General features: G+C 44.5%; 1 protein-coding gene across 2 annotated transcripts in view; it reads left to right on the top strand.

The window, feature by feature from the left end:
- HMCN1 (hemicentin 1) overlaps nt 1–26,975 on the top strand; it is a 325,809-nt gene that overhangs the window by 199,322 nt on the left and 99,512 nt on the right. For both annotated transcript variants that reach the window (XM_079980967.1, XM_079980966.1), the window contains 14 exons: nt 476–572; nt 3,307–3,429; nt 4,453–4,614; nt 5,931–6,212; nt 7,140–7,307; nt 9,086–9,199; nt 10,219–10,305; nt 13,863–14,054; nt 16,436–16,609; nt 17,412–17,525; nt 20,246–20,391; nt 22,310–22,460; nt 22,685–22,885; nt 24,411–24,524. In XM_079980967.1, coding sequence (XP_079837093.1) covers nt 476–572; nt 3,307–3,429; nt 4,453–4,614; nt 5,931–6,212; nt 7,140–7,307; nt 9,086–9,199; nt 10,219–10,305; nt 13,863–14,054; nt 16,436–16,609; nt 17,412–17,525; nt 20,246–20,391; nt 22,310–22,460; nt 22,685–22,885; nt 24,411–24,524 — 2,125 coding nt within the window. The remainder of the gene's footprint in view (nt 1–475; nt 573–3,306; nt 3,430–4,452; nt 4,615–5,930; nt 6,213–7,139; nt 7,308–9,085; nt 9,200–10,218; nt 10,306–13,862; nt 14,055–16,435; nt 16,610–17,411; nt 17,526–20,245; nt 20,392–22,309; nt 22,461–22,684; nt 22,886–24,410; nt 24,525–26,975) is intronic.

Below are 26,975 nucleotides of genomic sequence, written 5' to 3'. Positions count from 1 at the left end.
AGACTCTGGGGTTGTGCGCCCATCTCACTTAAGAGGCCAGGGGCCAGCGCTGTCCGGAGACACTTCCGGTTCACGTGGCCAGCGTGACATCGCTGCTCTGGCCGTTTACCTTCCTGCTGGTAAGCGGTCCCTATTTATCTACTTGCACCCGGAGGTGCTTTCGAACTGCTAGGTTGGCAGGCGCTGGGACCGAACAGCGGGAGCGCACCCCGCCGCAGGGATTCGAACTGCCGACCTTTTGATCGGCAAGCCCTAGGCGCTGAGGCTTTAACCCACAGCGCCACCTGCGTCCCTATATTTAGGGAAGCTTTTAATGTTTGGTGGACTATTGTATTTTAATATTTTGTTGGAAGCAGCCCAGAGTGGGCAGGGTATAAATAAAATTATTATTATTTATTATTATTACATTGTGATGCATTCGTAACTGATTGCTGGAATGTTTTGTGTGTGTGCTTTTTTTAAAAAAAATTGCTAGATTAAAGAAGTGCAAACTCAGGATACTGGACGTTACACTTGTGAAGCCACAAATGTGGCTGGAAAAACGGAAAAGAACTACAACGTCAATGTATGGGGTAAGATATGCAGCTTTTGCAATCACTTTCATAAAGAACGAAACTCTATTAGTGAATGAAATGGGTGTACCTGAAAAGCTTAGGTGAATACAGTCGTACCTTGGCTCCCGAATGCCTTGGGAGTTGAACATTCTGGCTCCCAAATGATTGAAAACCGGAAGTGAGTGTTCCAGAAGCCGAACGCCCAACCGGGCTTCCGCAGCTTCCAGTTGGCTGCAGGAGCTTCTTGCAGTCAATCCAAAGCCGTGCTTTGGAAGTCAAACGTTTTGGAAGTCAAACGGACTTCCGGAAAAGATTCTGTTTGACCTCCGACGTATGACTGTATTAGGAAAGGGGTTTGAGAAATCTGCATGACCACAATTGTGCTGCAGTTCAGAAGATTTGCTTTTCTGATATTCACTCTTGCATCTGTAGTTTACAGTCCTGGGAATCTTATTATGTTATTTTAAAACAAGCTCATTTTGAGACCTCTTGGACACAGGACAAAAAAAGTGAGGAAGTGTGAGAAATTCATTTTCAAGCCCCTGATACTAGGATGGCTATGGGTAATTTCGCCAAGGATCCATTACCTAGTAACTAGAGCAGAATGGATCTGAAAACATTGGTTTGTTTTTCATTATTCTAGTTTTTGCTGAATTTCTGCATCAGTTCCTGGTTTGTTTGTTTGTTTTAAAAAAAGAGTGTGCAAAGATTTATACACATTATTGTGCACATTTCTTCTAATATATGCTTTTTGGTATGCAGTTTCCCCTGATGTATGCATTTTTGAAAGCATCTCCCCTGAGTGTAGTGTGCATATTTTTGTGTGCACTTTCCCCTAATAAATGCATTTGTGTATGCTCTTTGGGCTGGAGAACTGCATCATAATATTAATAGAAGCATTGTTTCTCCAAAGATGGATTGCAAATTTCTCTCACAGTTTTTTCTCACATCCCTATTTATGCTACGCAGCCCCAGAGAATAAGTTAAAGCAAGCTCTGATAGCCTGAAGGTTGAAACATTACGCACTGGACTGGTGGTGGCATCTAGTGGTTGATCCCAAGTTTCACTTTTTATTTCAGTTTGGATTTCCCAGTTGCCTAGGGTTTGCCAGTGTGCCAGAACATAGGGTTAGGAAAAACTTTCCCTTGTCATCTTTCATGGCAGCTATGCAAATAAATCTTTACACAAGTTGCGCTGACTCTTAAGCTCTATCAACTCTGTGTCCAGGGCAGCTGTCTACCAGCTCCATCTGGTACGCAGGCTGAGATCCTACCTGCCCGTAGACTGTCTTGCCAGAGTGGTGCATGCTCTAGTTATCTCCTGCTTGGATTATTGCAATGCGCTGTATGTGGGGCTCCCTTTGAAGATGACCTGGAAACTACAATTAATCCAGAATGCAGCAGCTAGACTGGTGACAACGAGTGGCCACCAAGACCATATAACACCAGTCCTGAAAGACCTACATTGGCTCCCAGTACGTTTCCAAACACAATTCAAAGATTTGGTGCTGACCTTTAAAGCCCTAAACGGCCTCGGCCCACTATACCTGAAGGAGCGTCTCCACCCCCATCGTTCTGCCCGGATGCTGAGGTCCAGCTCCGAGGGCTTTCTGGTGGTTCACTGTGAGGTTACAGGGAACCAGGCAGAGGGCCTTCTTGGTAGTGGCACCCATCAGATGTCAAGGAAATAAACAACTATCTGACTTTTAGAAGACATCTGAAGGCAGCCCTGTTTTGGGAATATTTTAATGTTTGTTGTTTTATTGTGTTTTTTATATTCTATTATTATTATTGTCCAGCATCGCTGAGAGGGCACCAAGTTAGCTACACCCTTTATCTAGATGTTCTTACAAGCTAAATCCTCTTCCTTCAAAATGATCACACTTCCTACTTTTCATGGAAACCATAGATCTGCCTGTGAAAACCATCTGTAAGTGATGGTTTAGAAACATATTCTTTGCTTGGACGCAGGATCCAGAAGCAACGTTGGACAGCCTTTTGGTGTTGCAAATCCAGGAAATTTGTGCGTCTGATTTAGTATTGGCCTATTTCCCCAGAGCTATCTCCCTTTACAAAAGCTGGCAGAATTCAGCAGGTTGGGTTTAAGGCTTTGCTTCTGGTATTACAGTACTGGTTTGAAGTACGAGAGACTGAAATAAGAGGTAGAAATTGGTGCAATGCAAGGAAGGCTTTAACTGCTGCCAGCACTGAAGCTTTTAATTCTCTTTACTATTTCAAACACCGAAAGAGTTGAAGAGCTTCAAACAGAAATGTTTCGTTCCTGTTTTGTACGCTCTCAGGAATAGTTTGAACAAATGGAAGGTATTTGGTTGTTTAAAGAGGCTTTGTGATGAGAAAGGGTATTGTAAAGAGAAAAAGAGATGTAAAGATATTATAAATTGGCAATATATTATAAAGGAAATGTGGAATAAATATTAAAATATGAGGATTGTGGGGGGAGCTGGTGGAAGTCAAAAAATTTGTAAATTGGGAAATATGGTTGTATTCGAACAAATTTGTAAAAGAAAATTTCTTAATAAAAAATTAATAATAAAAAGGAAGGTATTCGATTGTGTGTCCTGCTCACCCCGTTTAGCCCATGAGGAATTCAGTACTTGAAAGAAGGGTCTGTGTGGGTCTGACTTTGCTTCTGCTGTTGGTTCTTACAGTGGCCCAGTGTTAGGTGCCTTTTATTACTTGATAATTTTATAAGTTACAGATCACCAGCTATTTCTGACATTTCCCCACTTTAGTGCCAGCCAGTATTTATAGTTCAGACACACTTACTCGTCTGACAGTAATTGAAGGAAACCTCATCAGTATGATATGCGAGTCCAGTGGAATTCCACCCCCGGCCCTCAGCTGGAGAAAGAATGGTAAGCAACCGCTATGGGTGAGGGCTTTCCTTAGGAGCTAGCTGCTCCCTTCAACTTCTCTTTATCTCATTGGTTTGCAAAGCTTTCCCCGCAACCCTCCCCTCTTCACCTAGCCCCCTAAGTGTGCATGGTCACACCCACCCCATACATTGAAAGCATGTGGCTCCCCCAAATAGTCAAGGGGAACTGCAGCTTTTTGAGGGTGTGGTAAATCGTAGCTCTGTAAGAGGCAAACAGGATTCTTTGAGGGAAGCCATGCTCTTTAAATGTGTTTTAAGTGCGTGGGGTGAATGTGATGAGTACGGTCAGTATAGCCAGCAGCAGTTGATACAGATTTGAACATTTGCTTCTAAAGCCTCATTTGCTTCTGTTAAAGGTGCTTTCAAATCAAATTGTTCTTTCTTTGTTTAAGCTGAGTTAGGCTGAGGCATGGAATCCTTGGACCCATTAATGTAATGGATCCTGCCCTTAACTTTTCTCTTTCTTCCTTTGACCGCTTTCCTCCTCCAGTCCTAGTAGGACAGGAGGCAAGCTTGATACAGTACAACGCTGCTGACTTCTAACCCGTCATTCTTCCTACTTGACCTCTGACCATGAGGACCAGTTTTTATGGAGGCAAAATTTCAAGACTGTAGACCTAAATCCACAGTGAAATGGAGGTGAATGATACTACTTAGCCCAGGGATGGCCAGACTTGGCCCTCCAGCTGTCTACAACTACAACTCCCATCATCCCTAGCTAACAGGACCAGTGGTCAGGGATGATGGGAATTGTAGTCCCAAAGCAGCTGGAGGGCGAAGTTTAGCCATCACTGACTTAGGCAGAATGCCTGTTGAGTGACACCTGTGCCCAGCACTCATTGGCTATCTGGGAGTCGGGTTCAACATTTGTGACCGTGTTGGAGTATAGCTGATCTAGCCCAGCAGGAAATATGACTGGAATAAAATCCATGTCAAAGAATCCTGAACCATGTGCCTCATCCTATGCTCCGTATTTTTATCTGAAATAATGTTTCTCTTGTAGGTTCTCCACTGCTGGCTGACCCTACAGGTAGGGTCAGAGTGTTATCTGGAGGAAGGCAGTTGCAAATTTCCATTGCTGAGAAATCAGATGCCGCTTCCTATGCGTGTATGGCTTCAAATGTTGCTGGAATAGCAAAGAAGGAGTATAACTTGGTGGTATATGGTAGGTCAACATGTCAAATTGCTTGTGGCCGTTCATTGGTTTGGAAACGATTACCGTTGATGAGTAAAGCAGGGCTTGCAATCAGAGAACAAGAATGGAACAGGCGATTATCTAGTTCAACCCTCTGTTCTGCAGCAAGACCACAAAGTGGTCTCTGGAGTCTCCACTTGTAAATATCCGTTTACCTTATCCACATTAGATTAATAAGAAGCCATGGTGGTTTTGCCAAAACTTTGGGGCCAAGCTAAACATACTGTGGGAGTTCCATGATTGGATCTCCCACCGTCTTTCGTCTCTTGCTGAAAACGGCAGTAGAGGGGGTTTGGTTTGGGCTTGCAGGGGGAGATTTTTTACTCTTTGCTCCAGTACTGCAGCTATGATTGGTTCTGAGCTGTGATTAGCTGTGGGACCAGTAGTGGAGAGGGGGTTGTGGGGGTGGCACTGACCTGACCTCCAAGCACCAGAGTCACTACTGCTTACTGGGACACAGTGCGGGTGGCACTGTGGTCTAAACCACTGAGCCTCTTGGGCTTGCTGATCAGAAGGTCAGTGGTTTGAATCCCCATGACGGAGTGAGCTCCCGCTGCTCTGTCCCAGCTCCTGCCAACCTAGCAGTTTGAAAGCACGCCAGTGCAAGTAGATCAGTAGGTACTGCTGCGGCGGAAAGGTAAACGGCTTTTCCACGCGCTCTGGTTTCCCTTGCGCCAGAAGCGGTTTAGTCCTGCTGGCCACATGACCTGGAAAGCTGTCTGCAGACAAACGGCGGCTCCCTCGGCCTGAAAGCAAGATGAGCGCCGCAACCCCATAGTCGCCTTTGACTGGACTTAACCATCCAGGGGTCCTTTGCCTTTTACCTTTTACTGGGAGGGGCAAGGCAATGAAGAGATCTACCTTGTGCAATTAATTTGGCAGGTGCATTGGCTCCACCTATGCATTTGAATTAGTTCTGACCTCCACAGTGTCCTGACCCTCCGATTCTCTCTCTCCCAGGGAGCACTACCACCCCAGCTTACAATCTCATCCTGTACCCACCGCTGCATGGGGTGGAGGCACAATATGAGTACATGTGAGCACATCTTGCAGTTAATAGTAGCCTGGAGGGTAGGATTGGCATGGGGTAAAGGCTTAAGCTCTTCCTTTTCCTATGCAATGCCCCTACACAGGAATTCCACCCCCGTGCCCTCTCTGCATTCTGCAAAAGAAAACAAGACATTGGGTGGTTACAGTCACAGATTTTCTGCGTCGCATTTAGTTTTGTTCTCGGAAGCTGAACTCTTTGTGCTAAGTCTGGAATGTTGTTTTGTTTCTCCAAATAGTTCGTCCAACTATATTGGGCAGCGAAAGCCAGCAGTCGGATGTAACTGTGACTCGAGGGAATGATATTTCATTAGAATGCAAGGCAGAAGGTATTCCGGTGCCAGCTGTCACCTGGATGAAGGATGGCCGTCCATTGGTCAGTGGGAGAGGAGTGGAAATACTGAACGAAGGACATCGTCTGTGGCTTAAAAACTCTCAGGTGTCAGACACTGGCCGCTATGTGTGCATTGCTGTGAATGTGGCAGGACTGACTGACAAGAAATATGACTTAAGCATTCACGGTGAGCAAGGGAAATGTGTGCAACAGAAGAGATGCATGTTTGGGGCCAAATCAACAATTCCACTCTGTTTTACAGTGCTGGCCCAACGTTGTACAGTGGAACCTTGGTTCTCAAACCTCTCCGTTGATGAACGTTTCAGAACCCGAATGCCGAAAACCTGGAAATAAATGCTTCCATTTTGGAACATGCCTTGGAAGTCGAACGGCTTCCGCTGCATGTTTTTCAATTTTCTCAATTTAATTTGTTGACAGCCCTTTGTGTCTCAGTTTTCGAATGTTTCGGAAGTCAAACGGTCTTCTGGAATGGATTACGTTCGAAAACCGAGGTTTCACTGTACTGTAAATGAAGTGATAATTTCCCGATCTTGAAGATTTTCCCCAAGTGCTCCTCATACTGGACCCCTGCTAAAAGTATGAGCTCCTCACATTCTCTCTTCCTTAGCCATAAAACGGGAGGTCCATGTTGCTCTCTTTCCAATGTTACAAGGAAATTGTGTTGAGAGGAAATGAGCTGGGTGATTTGTGCTTCCTTTCCCCTCACTTCTGGGTCTCTTTCAAAGGGGGTGTGTGTATTTTCCCACTAAGAGATGTGTGTTGTGTTCTCATACAAGGAAGGCATGTTTCTCCCCGTCCCCCTTCCAGCTATCCTTGTGTCAAGAGAGACAAGAAAGTTCCTTGCCTCTCCTTGAGAAAGAAGGGAAACTGCTGTGAGCTCATCCAAGTCCCCAGCTATGGGGCAGGCACATTATGAGCATATTGCCCCACTGACGACATTTCTAAGCACTAGCTGCCGAAAGCATTCTGTTAACCTATTCTTCATTTGTGGGTAATTTTATGGCGCAGACGGCTTTGGCTGTCCATTATTGAATTATGTTTTCTTATGTGCCTTGATTCTGGGGTTTTTTTTGTGTGTGTGCTTTTTTTGCAGTCCCTCCAAGCATTGCAGGTGACCTGACTGTGCCTGAAAACATCAGCGTAGTCGAGAAAAATCCTGTCACGCTGATTTGTGAAGCTTCGGGAATTCCCCACCCATCAATAACATGGCTGAAGTACTGGCAGCCTGTCTCTTTGAGTAGCTCTGTAAGAATCCTGTCAGGTAAGCAGGGGTTATTGAAGTGGAAGAAGTTACTTTTTTAAAAAAAAGATAAAATGAGCACCTTGTGCAGCAGAGTTAGGGTCAAATTAACTAGAAGCCTGTGGAAAGAATAAACAAAATATGAGCTAGTTTACAACACCAGCAGTAATACATAGCAATACTTTTCCTGGATTATACCCTGTCTGATTAGAGGTAGGATAATGAGGCAGCAGGGACACAGGTGGTGCTGTGGTCTAAACCACTGAGCCTCTTGGGCTTGCCGATCGGAAGGTTGGCGGTTCAAATCCCCGCGACGGGGTGAGCTCCTGTTGCTTGGTCCCAGCTCCTGCCAACCTAGCAGTTCGAAAGCACGTCAAAGTGCAAGTAGATAAATAGGTACCACTCCGGTGGGGAAGGTAAACAGCATTTCTGTGCACTGCTCTGGTTTCACCAGAAGTGGCTTAGCCATGCTGGCCACAAGACCCGGAAAAACTGTCTGCGGACAAATTTCGGCTCCCTCGGCCAGTAAAGCGAGATGAGCGCCACAACCCCAGAGTTGTTCACGACTGGACTTGACTGTCAGGGGTCCTTTACCTTTTTTAATAAGGCAGCAGGAGAATCCTCAATATTCAGAACTTACCTCTTTCTCAGCAACTCATGGAGGCACAAGGAGGAAGTGTGATTGAGGGAGAAATCCATTCTGTTCGCATTTTAATTCGCAGAAATGTTAAGGTATTGTGTAAGAAAAACTGCTCCTCTTTTCTTCATGGGGTATCCAGGAGCCTGTATAGAGTCCTTAAGTGGGTTCCCTATCAGTAGGAAGAAACAACAGGCCAACTAGAGAATATTGAGAAGCAAAGCGGCTAGTAAGCCTGATCTTTATTAAAGGAACTGTTGCAACAGGGTCCCCACTCAATACACACAGGAGGGAGGAGAACCCTGAACAAGCCCTTATATAGACTTTTGAAATTGCCCACCCTGTAGCCCAGGACCACTCCCCAAAACATCATTCATACATCACAGAAGGAGGCGGTCTACAGCAGAAATCCTGTCTACCAGGATACCTGATAATGGTCACTGATTGCATTACCTGGGCAGCCTGGCCATTCTTTAGTGATGGTTAATACTTTAGTTGCTGAATCCAGCTCATAGGCTCACCCTATTCGTACACAAATATGTCCTTAAGGCAGGATTTGTAAGCAAAAAGACAATGGGAAGGCTTTTTCCCATTTGCCTCCCTTTCTGCAGAGGAATATTTGAGGTCATTGGGAGTGACAAAATGGCTTTAGGAATGCTCTCTCGCACTATTTCAGACACTTGGTTGATATATTTAGATATGTGTGCATTTATGAATATTCCATATTTGAGGCCTTAAAATTCTTATGATAGTGTCCTGGGACCAATATCGCCACTATATATTGTCAGCCTATACTGTGGTGCCTCGCAAGACGAAAAGAATCCATTCCGCGATTCTCTTCGTCTAGCAGTTTTTCGTCTTGCGAAGCAAGACCATTGACGGCTTAGTGGATTAGCGCTATTAGCGGCTTAGCGGCTTTTAGCGGCTTATCAGCTTAGCGGATAAGTGGCTTAGCGGCTTAAAAAAAGGGGGGGAGGAAAAAAAACCCCGCAGGAACTCGCAAGACCTTTTCGACTTGCGAAGCAAGCCCATAGGGAAATTCATTTTGCGAAGCGCCTCCAAAACGGAAAACCCTTTCGTCTAGCGGGTTTTCCCTCTTGCGAGGCGTTCGTCTTGCTGGGCACCACTGTATTTAATATGCGAATATATAACTCATCTTCAGGTGGCAGGATGTTGCGCTTGATGCAGGTGAATATGAAGGATGCCGGTCGCTACACCTGTGTAGTGACTAACGTTGCAGGAGAGGAGAGAAAGAACTATGAACTCTCTGTTTTAGGTGAGTATGCAACAGCTGTCAGGAGGGTTAAATAACTTTTGGGTTTTCGCTCCTCATATTCATGAATAGTTCCAGAGGGCCTTCTTGGTAGTGGCGCCCACCCTGTGGAATGCCCTCCCATCAGATGTCAAGGAAACAAACCACTATCTGACTTTTAGAAGACATCTGAAGGCAGCCCTGTTTAGGGAAGTTTTTAATGACTGATGTTTTAATGTATTTTTAATCTTTTGTTGGAATCCGCCCAGAGTGGCTGGGGAAACCCAGTCAGATGGGTGGGGTAGAAATAAATAAATAAATATAATAATAATAATAATAATAATAATAATAATAATAATAATAATAATAATAATTACAAATATCAATCTGCAGAAAACCTGATATTTGCTCTGATTCAGTGTCAAAAATCGGGTTTTCCTGGGAGGAAGGGGTGGATGAGCCTTGTGACTTTTATCACATCCAAATGACCTGAGAAGATAATAGGATGAATGCACATATCACAAATAATGGCAGCTCTCTTTATTTCCCTTGAAAGTCTCAGGAAAAAACCCAACGTAAATGAGTGTATTTAAGGTTTCACCATATGCTTGACAAGGTGCAACAATTTTCACCTTGAAAGGTTGTTTTCTGCTGCTCCAGAGAAGCGGACACGGAGCAATGGTTCCAAACTACAAGAAAGAAGATTCCACCTAAACATTAGGAAGAACTTCCTGACAGTAAGAGCTGTTCGACAGTGGAATTTGCTGCCAAGGAGTGTGGTGGAGTCTCCTTCTTTGGAGGTCTTTAAGCAGAGGCTTGACAACCATATGTCAGGAGTGCTCTGATGGTGTTTCCTGCTTGGCAGGAGGTTGGACTCGATGGCCCTTGTGGTCTCTTCCAACTCTATGATTCCATGATTCTATGATTCTATGTTTTGAGAATATGGTTGCTGACAATGGAGCAGCATTTATGGTTTCTAATGTGAGCTAACTAGATGTCCTCATGCATATGCCTTTCTCGGTTTGTTTTTAACCATGTAAAAGTTCCTCCGGGCATTGTGGGAGAAAAGAACCTGGAAGATGTGAAAGTGAAAGAGAGGCAGAGCCTCATGCTGACCTGTGAAGTAACAGGTAAGGGCAAGGTTTATCTTAATTACAGGCGACTTGGCCATTTGTTGGGGCCAGATTAGATGTGATGTGAACAGCCACATTCCTATCTCTGTGTCTGCCCTGTTTATATATGGAAGTGAGCCAAGCCAGGGGGGAAAGTGAATGAAGTAAGTCAATTTGGGAAGTTGAGGTCTTTCTCTGTTCAGCTGCCGTCCCTTCCAACCTTCCAATTTATCCATTGAACAGGTGAACACAGGCAGCCTCCTGTTATGTCCACTTTTGACCCTTACATTATGTGCAGCAGAGCTGCAGGATCTTCCGTGAGCTTGGTTTTTAATTTATTTTTTAATGAGGAGACCTTGCTAATCTCAAATGTCTCTTCTCTCACATGTGTGAACACACCCACGTGCCAGCTTGATTGGGGCATGGGGCAGAACAGCTCGAAGGAGGAATTGGCTACTAGGAACAAAAGATAAGGAGACAATTCTTGTGTTCCATGTTGCTTTCACCACTAGTTAGAAGGTGGAGTCAGATTAATAGGGTCCACTGTGAATTTATAAAGGAGACTAAGCAAAGTGTTGAGTGGGAATGATTTCTCCCTTGGGCCATTTGTTCCCGAACAATATGCCCAAAACTAACAGACAGACAGATATCAGTCACTCTGTTCTAAAGGGCCATCGATAGGTTAGATTCAAAGTGTGAAGGAAACAAGCAAGAAAGGATTGTGCTTTATATTTCTTCTATGCCGGTCATAATGGTCAATTGCAGGCAAAATACTGACTCTTGCATACCATGGTTTGCAAATGTGGAAGAAGATTCAGGAATTCACACTCCTAGAATTGTAGAGCTTGAAGGACCATGAAGGTCATCAAGTCCAGGAATCTTTTTGCCCAGCGTGGGGCTTGAACCCACAACCTTTAGATTAAGAGTCTCCTGCTGTGTTGACTGAGCTATCCCTCCTCTCCAGTGTGGTGTAGTGGTTAAGAGCGGTGGACTCATAATCTGGTGAACCAGGTTCGCGTCTCTGCTCCTCCAGATGCAGCTGCTGGGTGACCTTGGGCTAGTCACACTTCTCTGAAGTCTCTCAGCCCCACTCACCTCACAGAGTGTTTGTTGTGGGGGAGGAAGGGAAAGGAGAGTGTTAGCTGCTTTGAGATTCCTTCTGGTAGTGATAAAGCGGGATATCAAATCCAAACTCCTCCTCCTCCTCCTCCTCCTCCTCCTCCTCTTCTTCTTCTTCTTCTTCTTCTTATCTTGAATGATCTCCTCCCTTCATTGTTTAACTTGATAATTTAATATCATTTAATATAGGGGCAGGCAATTGCTTTCAGTCTGAGGGGCAGCTTCAAACGTGGCCAACCTTTCAGAGGTCATATTCCAATAGGGGCAGGGCAAAAAACCTAAACTCAATGAAGAATATACATGGCCTCCAACCATCTATTCCATACACAAACACACAAGTTCTAGACAAACCAACACTATGATCAAAGACCAAAGACTTAAGTTTCCCCTTTTGTATGAAAGAGGGGTTCATCTTTCCTTTTGCACTGTTACTGAGATTGGAGCTGGCAGATGAAGAGGGAACTGGGAGCAGGAACACGGCTTTTGAATGCTGCAAGCCGAAGGCATTTCAGGTCATTAGCAGCGTCCTTAGAAACAGCAACTTCTCGCTGCTTCCTAGACTGTGCCAAATTCGAATGCGATTCAACATTTTATGGCATAAGATTCCTTAGTTAAGCCAGGGAGTGATTCTTAAGCCATGGCTTGCATAACTGTGCTGTACAAAGCCATGGAAAGTTCAGCTTTGCACAAAAGGGTCCCAAATGTGCTGCGGTAACTGGGATTGGTATTGGATGATATCACACGAGGGAAGGGTTGGCAAAATGGACTCACGGGTCAAATGGGGAGGCCTGGCAGCACTGCAGGTTTTATGTTGCATGTTTGCTGTTAGTTGTTGTTGTTTAGTCATTTAGTTGTGTCCGACTCTTCGTGACCCATGGACCAGAGCACGCCAGGCACTCCTGTCTTCCACTGCCTCCCACAGTTTGGTCAAACTCAGGCTGGTAGCTTCGAGAACACTGTCCCACCATCTTGTCCTCTGTCGTCCCCTTCTCCTTATGCTCTCAATCTTTCCCAACATCAGGGTCTTTTCCAGGGAGTCTTCTCTTCTCATGAGGTGGCCAAAGTATTGGAGCCTCAGCTTCAGGATCTGTCCTTCCAGTGAGCACTCAGGGCTGATTTCCTTGAGAATGGATAGGTTTGATCTTCTTGCAGTCCATGGGACTCTCAAGAGTCACCTCCAGCACCATAATTCAAAAGCATAAATTCTTTGGCGATCAGCCTTCTTTATGGTCCAGCTCTCACTTCCATACATCACTACTGGGAAAACCATGGCTTTAACTATACAGACCTTTGTTGGCAAGGTGATGTCTCTGCTTTTTAAGATGCTGTCTAGGTTTGTCGCTGTTAGTAATCAAGGTTAATGCTGGCACAGTTTCCTCTTGACAAAGTCTCCCAAGGCTGTTTCATTCTCTGGTTACAAGGGCAGCCCTGGCTGACATTAACCTTGGTTTAGCATTGATGCGCATATAATGTTGGGCCATGGTTAAGACAGATAAAGAGAACAAGAGAGCATTTGCAATGAAGATGGAAGGAAGGAATGGAAGGGAGCTTGGTTCCAGAATTGCAAAGCATGGTTTAAAGGCAACCAGTGTTATGTCTGCACCGAACCGTTGCCAAGATGTATTTTGTAAATACAGCCCACTGTGATTTTTCTCCACCACAGAATTACTGTAAACTTTTACTTTGTGGTAGGGAAATGTGTTGCATATACAGAGGCAAACTTGGCAGTAGGAAGGTGGGATAGTTGCCAACACAATATGAAGTAACTCAGGTGTAAAATAATTCTGCCCTTAAGACAAATGGCTATCGCGTTTGCTTTGCAAATGTGCACAGAAAATGTATATCATCTTAGATCGAATTCAAACTGGTGATTAAAAAAACAACAACTACTGAATTTCACAGAGCTGTTCTGAAGTTCTCTACTAATGGAATATAAGGTTGTATTCAGTTCTAGTCCCACTCAGAGTAGACCCATTAAAATTAATGAACATAACTAATTTAGATCCATTAATTTCAATTGCTCAGCTCTGAGTAAAACATAGTTGGAGTCAATCCATGACTTTTTTTGCATTTGATGTTGGGCTCTCATCTAACTGCCTCTGCAGACATGTACATAATAGCTCCCTGAAGAAGTGTTCTGTGATTTTTTAAAATAAATATCCTTGCCTACAAACAAAAAATATTCTGTACCTGTATGCATTATTCCTATACTGTTCCTCAAATCTATATCTATATCTATATCTATATCTATATCTATATCTATATCTATATCTATATCTATATCTATATCATCATCTATATCTATATCATCATCTATATCTATATCTATATCTTTTTCTGATATATAGTTTTCACTTTATATTTTAATTTTAAAGTTTCCTGAACAATGAAGTGTTAGAAGTCATTAACAGTTACAAATATATGTTGCTGTTTTTTTGGTTTTTTGTTTTTAAAAGGGAACCCTATTCCAGAGATCACATGGTTAAAAGATGGGCAACCTTTCCTAGAGGATGACAGCCATCAGTTAATATCCAACGGGCGCTTTCTTCAAGTTACAAATACACAAGTATCTGACACGGGGAGATACACCTGCATTGCATCCAATACAGCTGGAGACAAGAGCAAAACCTTCGGTGTTAATGTACTTGGTAAGATTCCTGTGTGTTTTCCATAGAAGAAGGCAGATCTGTTTCGACGGATTATGTCAGTAAAATATTTTGCATGCAATTTCCCCATACGTGTTGCACAACACAATGCCATTCTTAGTGATATATCCACTTTTATACACACCTTTCTATTATATGCGTTTTTGTATACATTGGTCAGAGAACTGAACTGCAAAACTTGGAGAAATCTGAAGCCTGAAGGATGGCTGCATTTTGGTTCACATATTGGACTCTTCCATACTTCTGCTTGTTCTTTGCCTAGAAAGCACAAATCTGAGAAGTTTTGCCCTTGCCCCTCCACTTTCCCCTGGGAACCCAGCTCTTTAGCATTAAATCAACCCAATTGCTGTTATTTTTGTTTTCTGATTCTGTGCTAATAAACGGGTTTCCCCTTGGGAAAGTAGCCGGGCAATGGAGGTTTGTTTATGCCCACTGTTTCAGAATGTGTAAATGTGACTGAACCAAATTTCTTTCCCATCACGACATATAGCAATAAAAATGTGAATGCATTTATATAACAGAGGAAATTCATAACAACAACAACAACAACAACAACAACAACAACAACAACAACAATTATTTATTTATACTCTGCCCATCTGACTGTGTTTCCCCAGCCACTCTGGGTGGCTCCCAACAGAATTAATGATGATGATGATAATAATAATAATAATAATAATAATAATAATAATAATAATAATGCAATAAAATGTACATCCCTGCCTTCAGATGTCTTCTAAAAGTCAAATAGTTGTTTATTTCCTTGACATCTGAAGGGAGGGCATTCCACAGGGCGGGTGCCACTACTGAGAAGGTCCTCTGCCTGGTTCCCTGTAACCTCAACTTATCGCAGGGAGGGAACCACCAGAAGGCCCTCGGAGCTGGACCTCAGTGTCTGGGCTGAGCGATGGCGGTAGAGATGCTCCTTCAGGTATATTGGGCTGAGGCCGTTTAGGGCTTTAAAAGTCAGCACCAACACTTGGAATTGTGCTCGGAAACATACTGGGAGCCAATGTAGGTCTTTCAGGACCGGTGTTATATGATCTTCACTGATGGGTTTTCATGCAAATTTAAAAAACGCAACCCAAATTATTAGAGAAATGTGAGGAACCAAATTTAAGATTGGAAAAATGAGAGAATGAAAATGGCGGGTCCATCCATCCCTAGCTACATGCAAAGCTGCTCACCAGGCTTTTAGTGCTTGGTTTAAATATAAATAGTTCTTGTCCCAGGAATCTTTGGAAATTGTAGATTGGTGGTCGTGGTGAGGATTTTGTTACAGATCCTACAAAAGTACGACTCTCATAATTTCTTGGTAGTTGGGATGTTACCCTAGGGGTGTGCCCAGATGCACCCTAATGTTTCAAAAAATGGGATTGTTGTGAGGGAAGCAGCGGTTGGGGAGAGAAACAGCGGAAGGGAGAAGCAGACACAAGAGATGCAGGCAGAATAAAAAGGCTGGAATGCCTGTACCTGAATCTGTCTCATAGTTCTGTTTCCACCCAGGCTCCACTCTCCACCTTTTGCTCACACCTGGTGAGCGGTATCTCATTCTCCAGGACAGGAAGATGCAGAAACCTTAATGTGTTTTGTCAATTCGGGTTAGCTCATTATCTGGTTAAATACAATGATCATGAAAATGGACTGTATCTTGTTATAAACCTGGTTATCACAACAGCAAGAAAATAATAATGGTATTTTGTGTCTCATTTTTTAAAGTATTTTCAAGGTGAAGTTTAGATGCTAATTTAAAAAACATAGTTTAGTTAAGTTTTAATTTGTTTGATGATAAAAATAAACCCCTTTATAGCAGAGTATGTATTCAATCATTGCTCGGTCCCTGCTCCTGCAAACCTAGGAGTTCAAAGGCACGTCAAAGTGCAAGTATATAAATAGGTACCACTCCTGCGGGAAGGTAAACAGCGTTTCCATGCACTGCTCTGGTTCGCCAGAAGCTGCTAAGTCATGCTGACCACATGACCCGGAAGCTGTACACCGGCTCCCTTGGCCAATAAAGCGAGATGAGCGCCGCAACCCCAGAGTCGGCCATGACTAGACTTAATGGTCAGGGGTCCCTTTACCCTTTATGTATTCAATAAATGTGTGTCTGTAAAATAAAAGTAAAAAAATCCCTAGGTGCACACCCTAATGAAATTTGATGTATATTCCTATGGATGTAACTAGATATGCCCTTCGATTTAGTAGCAGATATACTGGATGTTTTCTGCTGGGGCGAATATACCATCACCATCAAAGGTTCAATTGTGGTCACTGTGTTGAATATGCAGCTGGAATCCACAGGAACCGGTCACTCTACTTTTCTTTTACGCATCTCCTTCCCTCCACCCCTGGTTCTTGTTCAGTGTCTCCATCTATTGTGGGTGCGGATAATGACGGGGGCACCGAAGAAGTCACAGTTATTTTGAATAACCCCACATCACTGGTTTGCGAGGCTTATTCCTATCCCCCGGCTACAATCACCTGGCTAAAAGATGGAGCTCCCATAGAATCAAATAGGAATATCAGGATTTTGCCAGGTAATACATTTTTGTTTCTTTATATTATTTGGATTGCAGTTTTTGTCACTGTATTACTCAGAGAAGTCTAGGTGGGGCAGAAAGTGATGCACAAGTTTTACTCAATTCCTGCTCTTCAAGTGGGCAGAATTTAATGTGTTCTGCATCTTGTACAGCTATATTCTGGTAGGACGATTGCAGTTGTTGTTTGTTTAAAAAATGTTTTACTACTTCACTTATCCCAAAAGCATTAGGAGCAATCAGATCGACTAAACCTCTAAATATTCCCTCTACATAAGAATGAACACATGAGGGAGAAGACTAGGTCAGAACCTTTCTTCCTGGCATTTTGTTTCCATATGGAAGGAATGTTTTTTTGGAGGAACGTTGACTTACATGAGCTTCATTCTCATTACAAGAGAGAGAACCTTTTAATCCATTTTAAATGTGCAAACCTGAAGTTCTAGTTTATCCTTGAATCCCTCATGCAAAATAGTGACAGGCTAGAGCAGTCTTTCTGACTCTTGGGGCCCCAGGTGAACTACAACTCCCATCATCCCTATCTAGCAAGATCAGTGATCAGGAATGGTGGGAGTTGTTGCTCAACAATATCTGGAGACCCAAGGCTGGTCCAGAATCACTCTAGCTAGAGCCCAGCTCCCAAGAATTCCTTTAGTTCTTCGGCTTTAGCATGTGATGAAGTAAGCATGGTTTCATTTTATTTCATTGACATTGTTAGCCAACCGTGATTCATACAGAGTCCCTGCCTGTTTCAGAGGAAAGCCTACAAGCATTAATTTAAACAAAGCATATTGTTTCACAGGTGCTCGAACTCTACAGATTCTGAATGCCCAGGAAGACAACACTGGCAGATACACTTGCATAGCTACAAATGAAGCAGGGGAAATGTTAAAACACTATGAAGTCAAAGTCTACAGTAAGCATGCTAACAATTTTGCTGTAATCCCTATATTTTTGGTTTTCTTGCCCCAAGTTTTCTCTCCGTTGCTGCTTGGGATTTATAATGCAACCTCATTCAATGACTGAATTATTCACCTGCGAACCAAAGGGAAGCCATATATCTACATTTTGTTTTGCTTCATTTCTCCCTTGGCATGCTAACGTCAAGCGAGGCAGCAGGAAAAAGGCTTGGAGCAGGGAGCATATATGTCTGAGGGAAAGGAGCAGCCTGCCAGGTTGGTAGTGGAAGAGCGGCTGCTTAACTTTTTCTCTTCCAGCCGTTTTCCCCATTCAAAATACCGTATTTTTCGCCCTATAGGACGCACTTTTTCCCCTCCAAAAATGAAGGGGAAATGTGTGTGCGTCCTATGGGGCGAATGCAGGCTTTCGGTGAAGCCTGGAGAGCGAGAGGGGTCGGTGCACACCGACCCCTCTCACTCTCCAGGCTTCGCGGACCTCTCCGCAAGCAGTGGGAGCGCTCCCGCTGCTTGCGGAGAGTTGCCTGCGTGCTGAAGCCTGCGCGCGTGAGCTCAGCGCGTCCAGGCTTCACGGACCTCTCCGCAAGCAGCGGGAGCCAGCGCTGGGCTCCCACAGCTTGCAGAGAGCTGCCTGTTTGGGGGCTGGGGTCGGGGGAAGCTCAGGCGGGCCTCCCCTGCCCCAGCCCCGCGCCTGGGGAGAAATAGTTTTTTCCCCTTTATTTCCCCCCCCAAAAAACTAGGTGCGCCTTATGGGACGGTGTGTCCTATAGGGCGAAAAATACGGTAGCTTCCAGCACCTGTTGTTGTAAGTGCTGTAGAAAAGAACTTTCCGCCTACATGCGAAAAAGCAAATTGAAGTGTGGATATTTTTGGGTGGAGAAAAGAAAAAGACTAGAGAAGAAACAGTTAAGCAGCCTTTGCCATGCTTCCTCACAAGACTGCAGACACCCATAGCTGCATTTCATTAAAAAATAAAGAAGGCATCTGTTTCGTGTGTATGTCATGTCTTCTTTGGTCTTAGGTTTTTCAGCTGGAAAGCCCATCAAAACAAAAACACCCAGTTGTTAGAGCAAAGGGCAGATGGTGGCCTCTTCTTGTACCTCAACAGGAATACTGTTCCACACAATAGGGGCAGCCACACTGAAAGCCCTGCTCTGAGTTACTGTGGCACAGGCTTCTGCAGTCTTTGGGACTTTCAGGAGAAACTAACTCTCCTGCAGACAGCAGGAATCTACTAGATGTATAAGGGATGTGGGTGGCGCTGAGCCTCGTGGGCTTGCCGATCGGAAGGTCGGCGGTTCAAATCTCCACGACGAAGTGAGCTCCCGTTGCTCAGTCCCAGCTCCTGCCAGCCTAACAGTTTGAAAGCACACCAGTGCAAGTAGATAAATAGGTACTGCTGTGGCAGGAAGGTAAACAGCGTTTCCATGCGCTCTGGTTTCCGTCACGGTGTTCCGTTGCGCGAGAAGTGGTTTAGTCCTGCTGGGTCCGTGACCCAGAAAGCTGTCTGTGGACAAACGCCGGCTCCCTCGGCCTGAAAGTGAGATGAGCACTGCAACCCCATAGTCGCCTTTGACTGGACTTAACTGTCTAGGGGTCTTATAAGGGATAAGGTGATCCCTGAAACAACCTGCTGCTGAACTGTTTATGACCCTATGTGTTACCACCACAACACCTTGGGCTAGACCTGGTAGATCAGTAGCTAGTGCAAATCCTGAAAGCAGGGTGTTAAATGCTGGTGGTACAAGCAACCTATTAGGGACACGGGTGGCGCTGTAGGTTAAACCACAGAGCCTAGGGCTTGCCGATCAGAAGGTCGGCAGTTCGAATCCCTGTGACGGGGTGACCTCCCATTGCTTGGTCCCTGTTCCTGCCAACCTAGCAGTTCGAAAGCACATCAAAGTGCAAGTAGATAAAAAGGTACCGCTCCAGTGGGAAGGTAAACGGCGTTTCCGTGCACTGCTCTGGTTCGCCAGAAGTGGCTTAGTCATGCTGGCCACATGACCCGGTAGCTGTACGCCGGCTCCCTCAGCCAGTAAAGCGAGATGAGCGCCGCAACCCCAGAGTCGGTCACGACTGGACCTAATGGTCAGGGGTCCCTTTAGCTTTCACAAACAATCTAGCTGCTGCCTTCTGAGCCAGCCTGCAGATCAGTCCCAAAGGTAGCCCCACATAAAGCACATTGAAGTAATCCAGTTACCCTGAACGACTAATTGCTCATGTGGGCATTCATGTGGTGCAAATCACCCAGCTCTGCATGACTCCTACCCATGCATGCTCTCTTTCTGATAATGCAGTGGATATTGAAGTGAGAAGTAAAGGTAAAGGGACCCCTGACCATTAGGTCCAGTTGTGGCCGACTCTGGGGTTGCGGCGCTCATCTTGCTTTATTGGCCGAGGGAGCCGGCATACAGCTTCCGGGTCATGTGGCCAACATGATTAAGCTGCTTCTGGTGAACCAGAGCAGCACACGGAAACGCCGTTTACCTTCCCGCTGGAGCGGTACTTATTTATCTACTTGCACTTCGATGTGCTTTCGAACTGCTAGGTTGGCAGGAGCAGGGACCGAGCAATGGGAGCTCACCCCGTCACGGGGATTCGAACCGCCGACCTTCTGATCGGCAAGTCCTAGGCTCTGTGGTTTAACCCACAGCGCCACCCTCATCCCATTGAAGTGAGAAACTATATTTCAATTAATGGGGTCTTTCTTTCTGTGCAGTCCCTCCTACCATAAACAGAGGGGACCTGTCTGGAGTGGGTTTATCTCCTAAAGAAGTGAAGATCAGAGTGAACAACAGCCTTACACTGGAGTGTGAAGCACATGCAATTCCTGCTGCGGGCATCAGATGGTACAAGGATGGACAGGCAAGTCACCAAATTATTTCCTTTCAACGAGCAGTTTTAAAAACAAAGTTTTCTACAGTGCTGTCTTCTTTCCCTCTATCCCATCTCACAAAAACATAGTAATTCAGCACCCTAGGAAGCTATCTTTTCTTTCCATGGAATGCAGAAAGCTGTGAATACCACGCCATCTCAGACCCACAGGATGGCATATGAGGAAATGCCTCCTGCACTGTGTCTTTTTGCAATTCCATAGTGCTCCTCCTTAGTCCTCCTTTTTAGCACTCTGTGCTTAGAATCGGTTCCATATTTTGCTTTCACTGGCATGTGGATTATTGCTCTTGGCTCCTAGAATTTTATAGGTACTGACATAAGAGTAAATCCAATCAACTGAGAACTGGATGCTCTAAGTGTTTCCAGAGCTGGTCTTTTGGCAAGAATTAAGAGTCCCCGTATGAGGAAGCATATTAATAGAAATATTATTCTTGTTTCTGTTGGCAAAGCAGAAGGAACCAGCATACGGTCCCTTTTAAAATGACTCTCTTCTTAATAATTTGCAAGTAAACAAATTGGAAATAATAATAGCTTCAACACTGAGATGGAAATACTAGGAAAAATGGACTGTTAGATCATGACTTATTTCAGAACTGCACAACTTGCTGCCCAAATGCATGTGAGGTCTTTAGGTTAACCTCCTGTTTTTTCTGCCTCCCCAGAACCACAAGAACAGAAAGGTCCCATATCAAACACCGGGCAGAGGGGAAATGGGGAACAGGTTCCTGGGTGCACAAAGGCATGAGGTTGTAGGTAATGCTTCTCAGAGTAGACCCATTGACTTCAATGGATATGACTCATACATTCAGTTCAATAGCTCTACTCTGTGTAGAAGTTAGTTGGATACAACCCAATGAGGGCCAGGTTGAAGTAAGATGTTATATTAGCATAAGCCAGTGCAACAAGTCCTACTAGTGCAGTGGACTCCACCCCCCCACCCCCAGTACAGACCCTGCACCCCCATCAAAGGCTCTCCCTTCTCCCTCCCCCCATGCAACAGTTAAAAGAAAAAACCGCTCTCTTTCCCTTATGGGGTATTTCAGAGCCCATATAGAGTCCTTAGGTGTGTTCCGTATCAGCAGGAGAAAATAACAGAGGCCAACCAGAGTATATTGAGAAGCAAAGCAGCTAGTAAGCCTGATCTTTATTCAAGGAACTGTTGCAACAGGGTCCCCACTTACCACACGCAGGAGGGAGGAGAACCCTGAACAGGCCCTTATATAGACTTTTGAAATTGCCCACCCTGTAGCCCAAGACCACTCCCCAAAACATCATGCATACATCGCAGAAGGAGGCGGTCTACAGCAGAAATCCTGTCTGCCAGGATACCTGAAGATGGTCACTGATTACATTATCTGGGCAGCCTGGCCATTCTTTAGTGATGGTTAATACTTCAGCTGCTGAATCCAGGTCACAGGCTCACGCTATTCAAACACAAATACACCCTTAAGACAGGATTTGCAAGCAAAAAGACAATGGGAAGGCTTTCCCCATTTGCCTCCCTTTCTGCAAAGGAATATTTGAGGTCATTGGGAGAGTCAAAATGGCTTCAGGATTGCTCTCCCGTACTATTTCAGACACTTGGTTCATATATATGTGCAACGATCTCCTTAGTGTGATGTTTAATTCCATCCATAGTAATTGAACCCAACACGTTTTCAATTACCTTCCCCATAGTGATTCTTAGACACTAGCCAGCCACTTGAATCTTGAGCTCTCTAAGTCCAACACAAAGCCTTGCAGGCTGGGTTTTACAGCTCCAGAGCAAAAACCACATCACTAGTTTGACTTTGTGGGTCACAAAATATGGGCACATTTTATGCATGTAACACTTATTTAAAAATAATGATGAAATTCTCATGTACGCTTTTTGATAATTAAATCACAGCCTATTGCATCAGATGACCACATAACAATCCAAGCCAGTGGGCGCGTTCTTCAAATCAAGTCAGCTCAGATATCTGACACAGGCCGTTACAGTTGTATAGCCTCAAATATTGCCGGAGAGGATGAGCTGGAGTTTGATGTCAACATCCAAGGTAAAAAGGGTCTTGATTTTCACCTGTCTATCCATCTCTTTGGGTGATAAGAAAACCCCCCAAATATGCCTCTATTTACTTAATATGTTAAGAGCAATTGCTTGTACTATTTATTAGCAAAATGGGTGGCTAGCATACAGTTAGGTATATTGGGAGCAAAAATTGAAGGGAATAGGAAAGATTAAATGTCTTGCTCTTTTCTACTTCCCTGTCATCTATCGCAGTTCCCCCTAATTTCCGAAAACCGCCTGGAAGCTGGGAAGATGGTGACGTGCTGGATGGCCAGGGAGGAGGAGCAAAAGATGTGATCATGAATAATCCTCTTTCTTTGTACTGTGAGACTAATGCTGTTCCCCCTCCGGTACTCACGTGGTATAAAGACGGTTACCCTCTGAGTTCCAGTGATAAAGTATTGATCCTGCCAGGTCTGTATTAAACAGATGAGCAATTATGAATTAAGATAAGCAGCCAATGTCCACTCAACTGTCTTAAGAAAAGCATTTCTTCAAGGGCATTTTAGGTTAAGCTTATTGTTTGAAATCATTTGGGTAAACCTATGAATGCTGCGGACGCGGGTGGCGCTGTGGGTTTAACCACAGAGCCTTGGGCTTGCCGATCAGAAGGTCGGCGGTTTGAATCCCCGTGATGGGGTGAGCTCCTGTTGCTCGGTCCCTGCTCCTGCCAACCTAGCAGTTCGAAAGCACGTCAAAGTGCAAGTAGATAAATAGGTACCACTCCGGCGGGAAGGTAAACGACGTTTCTGTGCGCTGCTCTGGTTCGCCAGAAGCGGCTTAGTCATGCTGGTCACATGACCCGGAAGCTGTACACCGGCTCCCTCGGCCAATAAAGCGAGACGAGTGCCGCAACCCCAGAGTCGGTCACGACTGGACGTAATGGTCAGGGGTCCCTTTACCTTTACCTTTTTATGAATGCTGCAGCATTCTGAGATGCCCTGGACTTTCACTTTTACCTTGCATATTTATTTTTGTTACAATAATTAAATTAGCTCCCCCACCCCAGTTTCCATGGCTTCATGTGCCGTCATCGCTCTGACTTGTAGTAGAGAAATTTATGTGTGACCTAACAAGAGATAATATGCTTCCATTTCACACGTATGAACACTGGCAACCACAAAACTAAGAATTGCAATATATAAGGTCTTTTGTAGGGAGTTTAATTCAGGGAAGGGCATTCAATGTAATGGGCTAGTATTAAAACATTCTACTAATTTTTTTGGTGGGGCAATACCTTTGAAATAATAATAATAATAATAATAATAATAATAATAATAGTAAATTTTATTTATATCCCGCCCTCCCCAGCCGAAGCTGGGCTCAGGGTGGCTAACAACAGTAAAATAGTGCAACATTCTAAAAATATTTCATTATAAAAATTAATTAAAATCAAATTGATGGCAACCATTAAGCTAAAGTTCTGTGAAGATTGCCAAGTTCCTCCCTTACTTTTGTGTTTTTCCTGTACCATCTGCATGCCAAGTCCAAACATATAGAGATGTTTTCAGTGGCTGTTGTGCAGCCTTGAAGCTTCCTTGCCCCAGACACATTGCAGAATCTGAGTCTGCCGTAAGACTTTTGCGTGTGCTTTGCCAGCTCTCGCGTACTTTTTATATCGGCAACATGCATTATACGAAAACACTTTTTCTCATTGTTTTCTTTGGTTTCCAAGCATTGTGAGCTTTCCTTTAACCCCCCCCCCAAAAAAAATGAGTTAGGTCCAAAATGTAAATAAAACTTAATTTTGGAGGAAGACATGATGAAGGTTCAGTTATCTCTGCATCAGATGCCTGCTTCTGCAGATGGAATTGGGTGCATGCTTTTATTTTAGGATAGGCTGTGGGTGGAGGGGATGCACAAGTATATCCATTCATTCAGGTCTTGGGAGGGATTTGTGTTTAGAATGCCGGAAAGTTCATGTTTGTGTTCTTTCTAGGAGGTCGTGTCCTGCAGATTCCACGGGCGCAGAGTGAAGATGCTGGACGATACACGTGTGTGGCTGTAAACGAGGCTGGGGAGGATTCCATCCAGTATGATGTCCGCGTGCTTCGTGAGCTCACCTTACTTTGTTCAACTTTATCCCTCCTCTAGCCTTTTTAATGTGGGGAAAGGGACAGGGTAAAAGCTTTTAAGAGTCTTAGAGCTGTAAGGGATCCTGAGCGTCTATGCAGAAACAGAACAGGCCTTCTAACTGAAGGGTCTGTTGCATCTCGAGGCCCCAAGACCCACCCCCAAAATAAATACACACAGATACTTATATTAGTTTAAGTTTTGGGGCAAATTTTGGCCATAACTTTACTGAAATACAATCACATGAGTGGTATTGGCTTAGGCATTGACTCCCCACTATAGCTGACTCCACCTCTCAGGGGGATCGTCTAATGGGGTAAACCAAACGAGGGAGCAAGGTTGATGAGGACCAACCTAAGCTCACGCCGGGGTTCCTGTGGTCCTGGCATGGCCCTAGCCCCCCAAGCGGACTTCGGACGAGATCCAGGACCCCCAGATTCCTTTAACGGAATACCCAATTCCTGGAGGGGCAGGTGATGGCCACACCTCCCCTCCCCACAATCCAACTGAGCCAATGCCTAACCGCTACCTTACAAGTTGTGACGATTTGCTAAGGGGTAGGCGAAAACCAAATGGCTAAAAGCCAATCTGCCAAATGGAAAAATTCCTACCTAGCCCCTGTTCCAAAACAGGCGACCCAAACCAAAGCAAGGCCAAGCGACTCTACTTAAACTAGGGAGGGTGGCGGGTGTTCAGCCGTGCAAATGCAAGTGCCCCACTTGCACCACTGCTGCTTTTAAAGCCCCTGGGATCGCGCCACCTATTGGCTATTGGCTAAAACAGCTGGCATGATCCCAAGGGAATAGCCAGGACTTCCTGCCCCCCCCCATTTTAACCCTGTCAGGTGAGCTCTTGGGTCCCGAGCACAACCAGGACCCTCTGTTATGAGGATCTCATTTGTGCAAACAGAACTCCCAGGGAAGCAAGAGCTTCATTCGCCACCCTTTTTTATATCTCAAAATTCTTGAAGTTATCTCCATTGCAAAAAAGCATCTCCCAAGGCAGTTAACAAATAAACCATAAAACCTAGCAAACTAACATTGTACAGTGAAACTGCCATTCTAAATACGTTTTGTGGACCATGTGTGCTTTTTTTTTTTTGTCTGTGCATCACAAGGTTTTCTTTTGTGAAACAGGCATTTTGTGGTGCTTATGACAGTATCTTAGATTTCCGAATACGCCTGCAGCCCATTCAAGGTTGGGAAGCCCCGAGTCATCAGCATAATCATTCCCCCTGCCCCCCGATCCTAGGCAGTTCCATGTAAACATCCAGAGAGAATGAAGCAAATGTTAATCTAACAATTTGAACTGCAATGTTACAAAGTTGGAGAGGCTGGCCCATTAGAGTGAATGGGGGACACTACCCCATAACCTCAGTCTGCCTTCAGATGACTGTCAACTTCCTCCTCAGTCCCAGCAGAATGGGGACAAAACTAGAATTACTCGGCTCCACCTGTCATTGGCTCTTGCGCCACCTACTGTTGGGCTCCTTGTCTTCTGTCCTACCAGTTGAAATGGGCACCAGTCATCACTTTCTCACTGACAAGCATGGCTTTCAGTAAGACCCCTAAATGCGCCTGAACGAAACTGAAATGGAAGGCTGGGCCTTGCGGTTCTTCCGAATGTGCAGATCTAGCTCTCAGTCTGCAGAAATGACTGGTGTGAGATCCCAGTGTGCCATGGCTGAGGCAAAAACTCTAGATGAGCTTATTTTTCCGTTGTTTGCTTCTACATTTGTGACACAAACATGCTGCTGTTTAGTTCATCTACTGGGATATCTGATTGGCTTGTGAGAGAATTGTTGAAAATTGATTTTGCTTTTTCACAAAGCCCTATGCCTTTGGAGTCATTATTGACCTCACAGGGATTTTTAAAACACACAAACCCATGCCTCCTATTCTAGACCACGTAACATTCTCTGTATCTACTTGTAATAAAAGAGTTGTGTTTCAGTGTCTTTCCATGTAGGGTGTGTGTGTGTTTTAATTAGGCCTTCATTAACAGCAAGGCCTAGGGCTACTGTGTTTCCCTGATAAATGTGTTAGATTAATCACTGAAAAGGTGTCCCCTCTGTTGAATTCTCTTTTTTAATATTCAGCCAAGTTTTTTCGGCAATATACTTAAATCTAAAATACACGAATTTAAGTTTTTTTTAGCCCTGATCAGTGTTTATGAATGGTGGCTTTAAGCACAGTAAGACTATTCAGCATCTTGGGGTATTAATCGGAAATCCAGATTCTATTTCACTCTCAATCCACTTTGGCCAGGCTTCAGCGGAGCTAAAATGGCTCAAGTCCAAATGCTACATTATAACTCACTGTGGGTTATACATCTCAAAGCCATGGCTGTAATATGTCTGGATTGCCCACTATAGTTTGCAATTACCGGCTTCTCCTCAGGCTGCATTCAAATGTGCAAATATGTGAGACGC

Source organism: Podarcis cretensis (genome assembly GCF_951804945.1).
Source record: "Podarcis cretensis genome assembly, chromosome: 6".
Taxonomy (NCBI): domain Eukaryota; kingdom Metazoa; phylum Chordata; class Lepidosauria; order Squamata; family Lacertidae; genus Podarcis; species Podarcis cretensis.
Note: the sequence above shows the minus strand (reverse complement) of the source record. Positions and strands in the feature narration are given on the sequence as shown.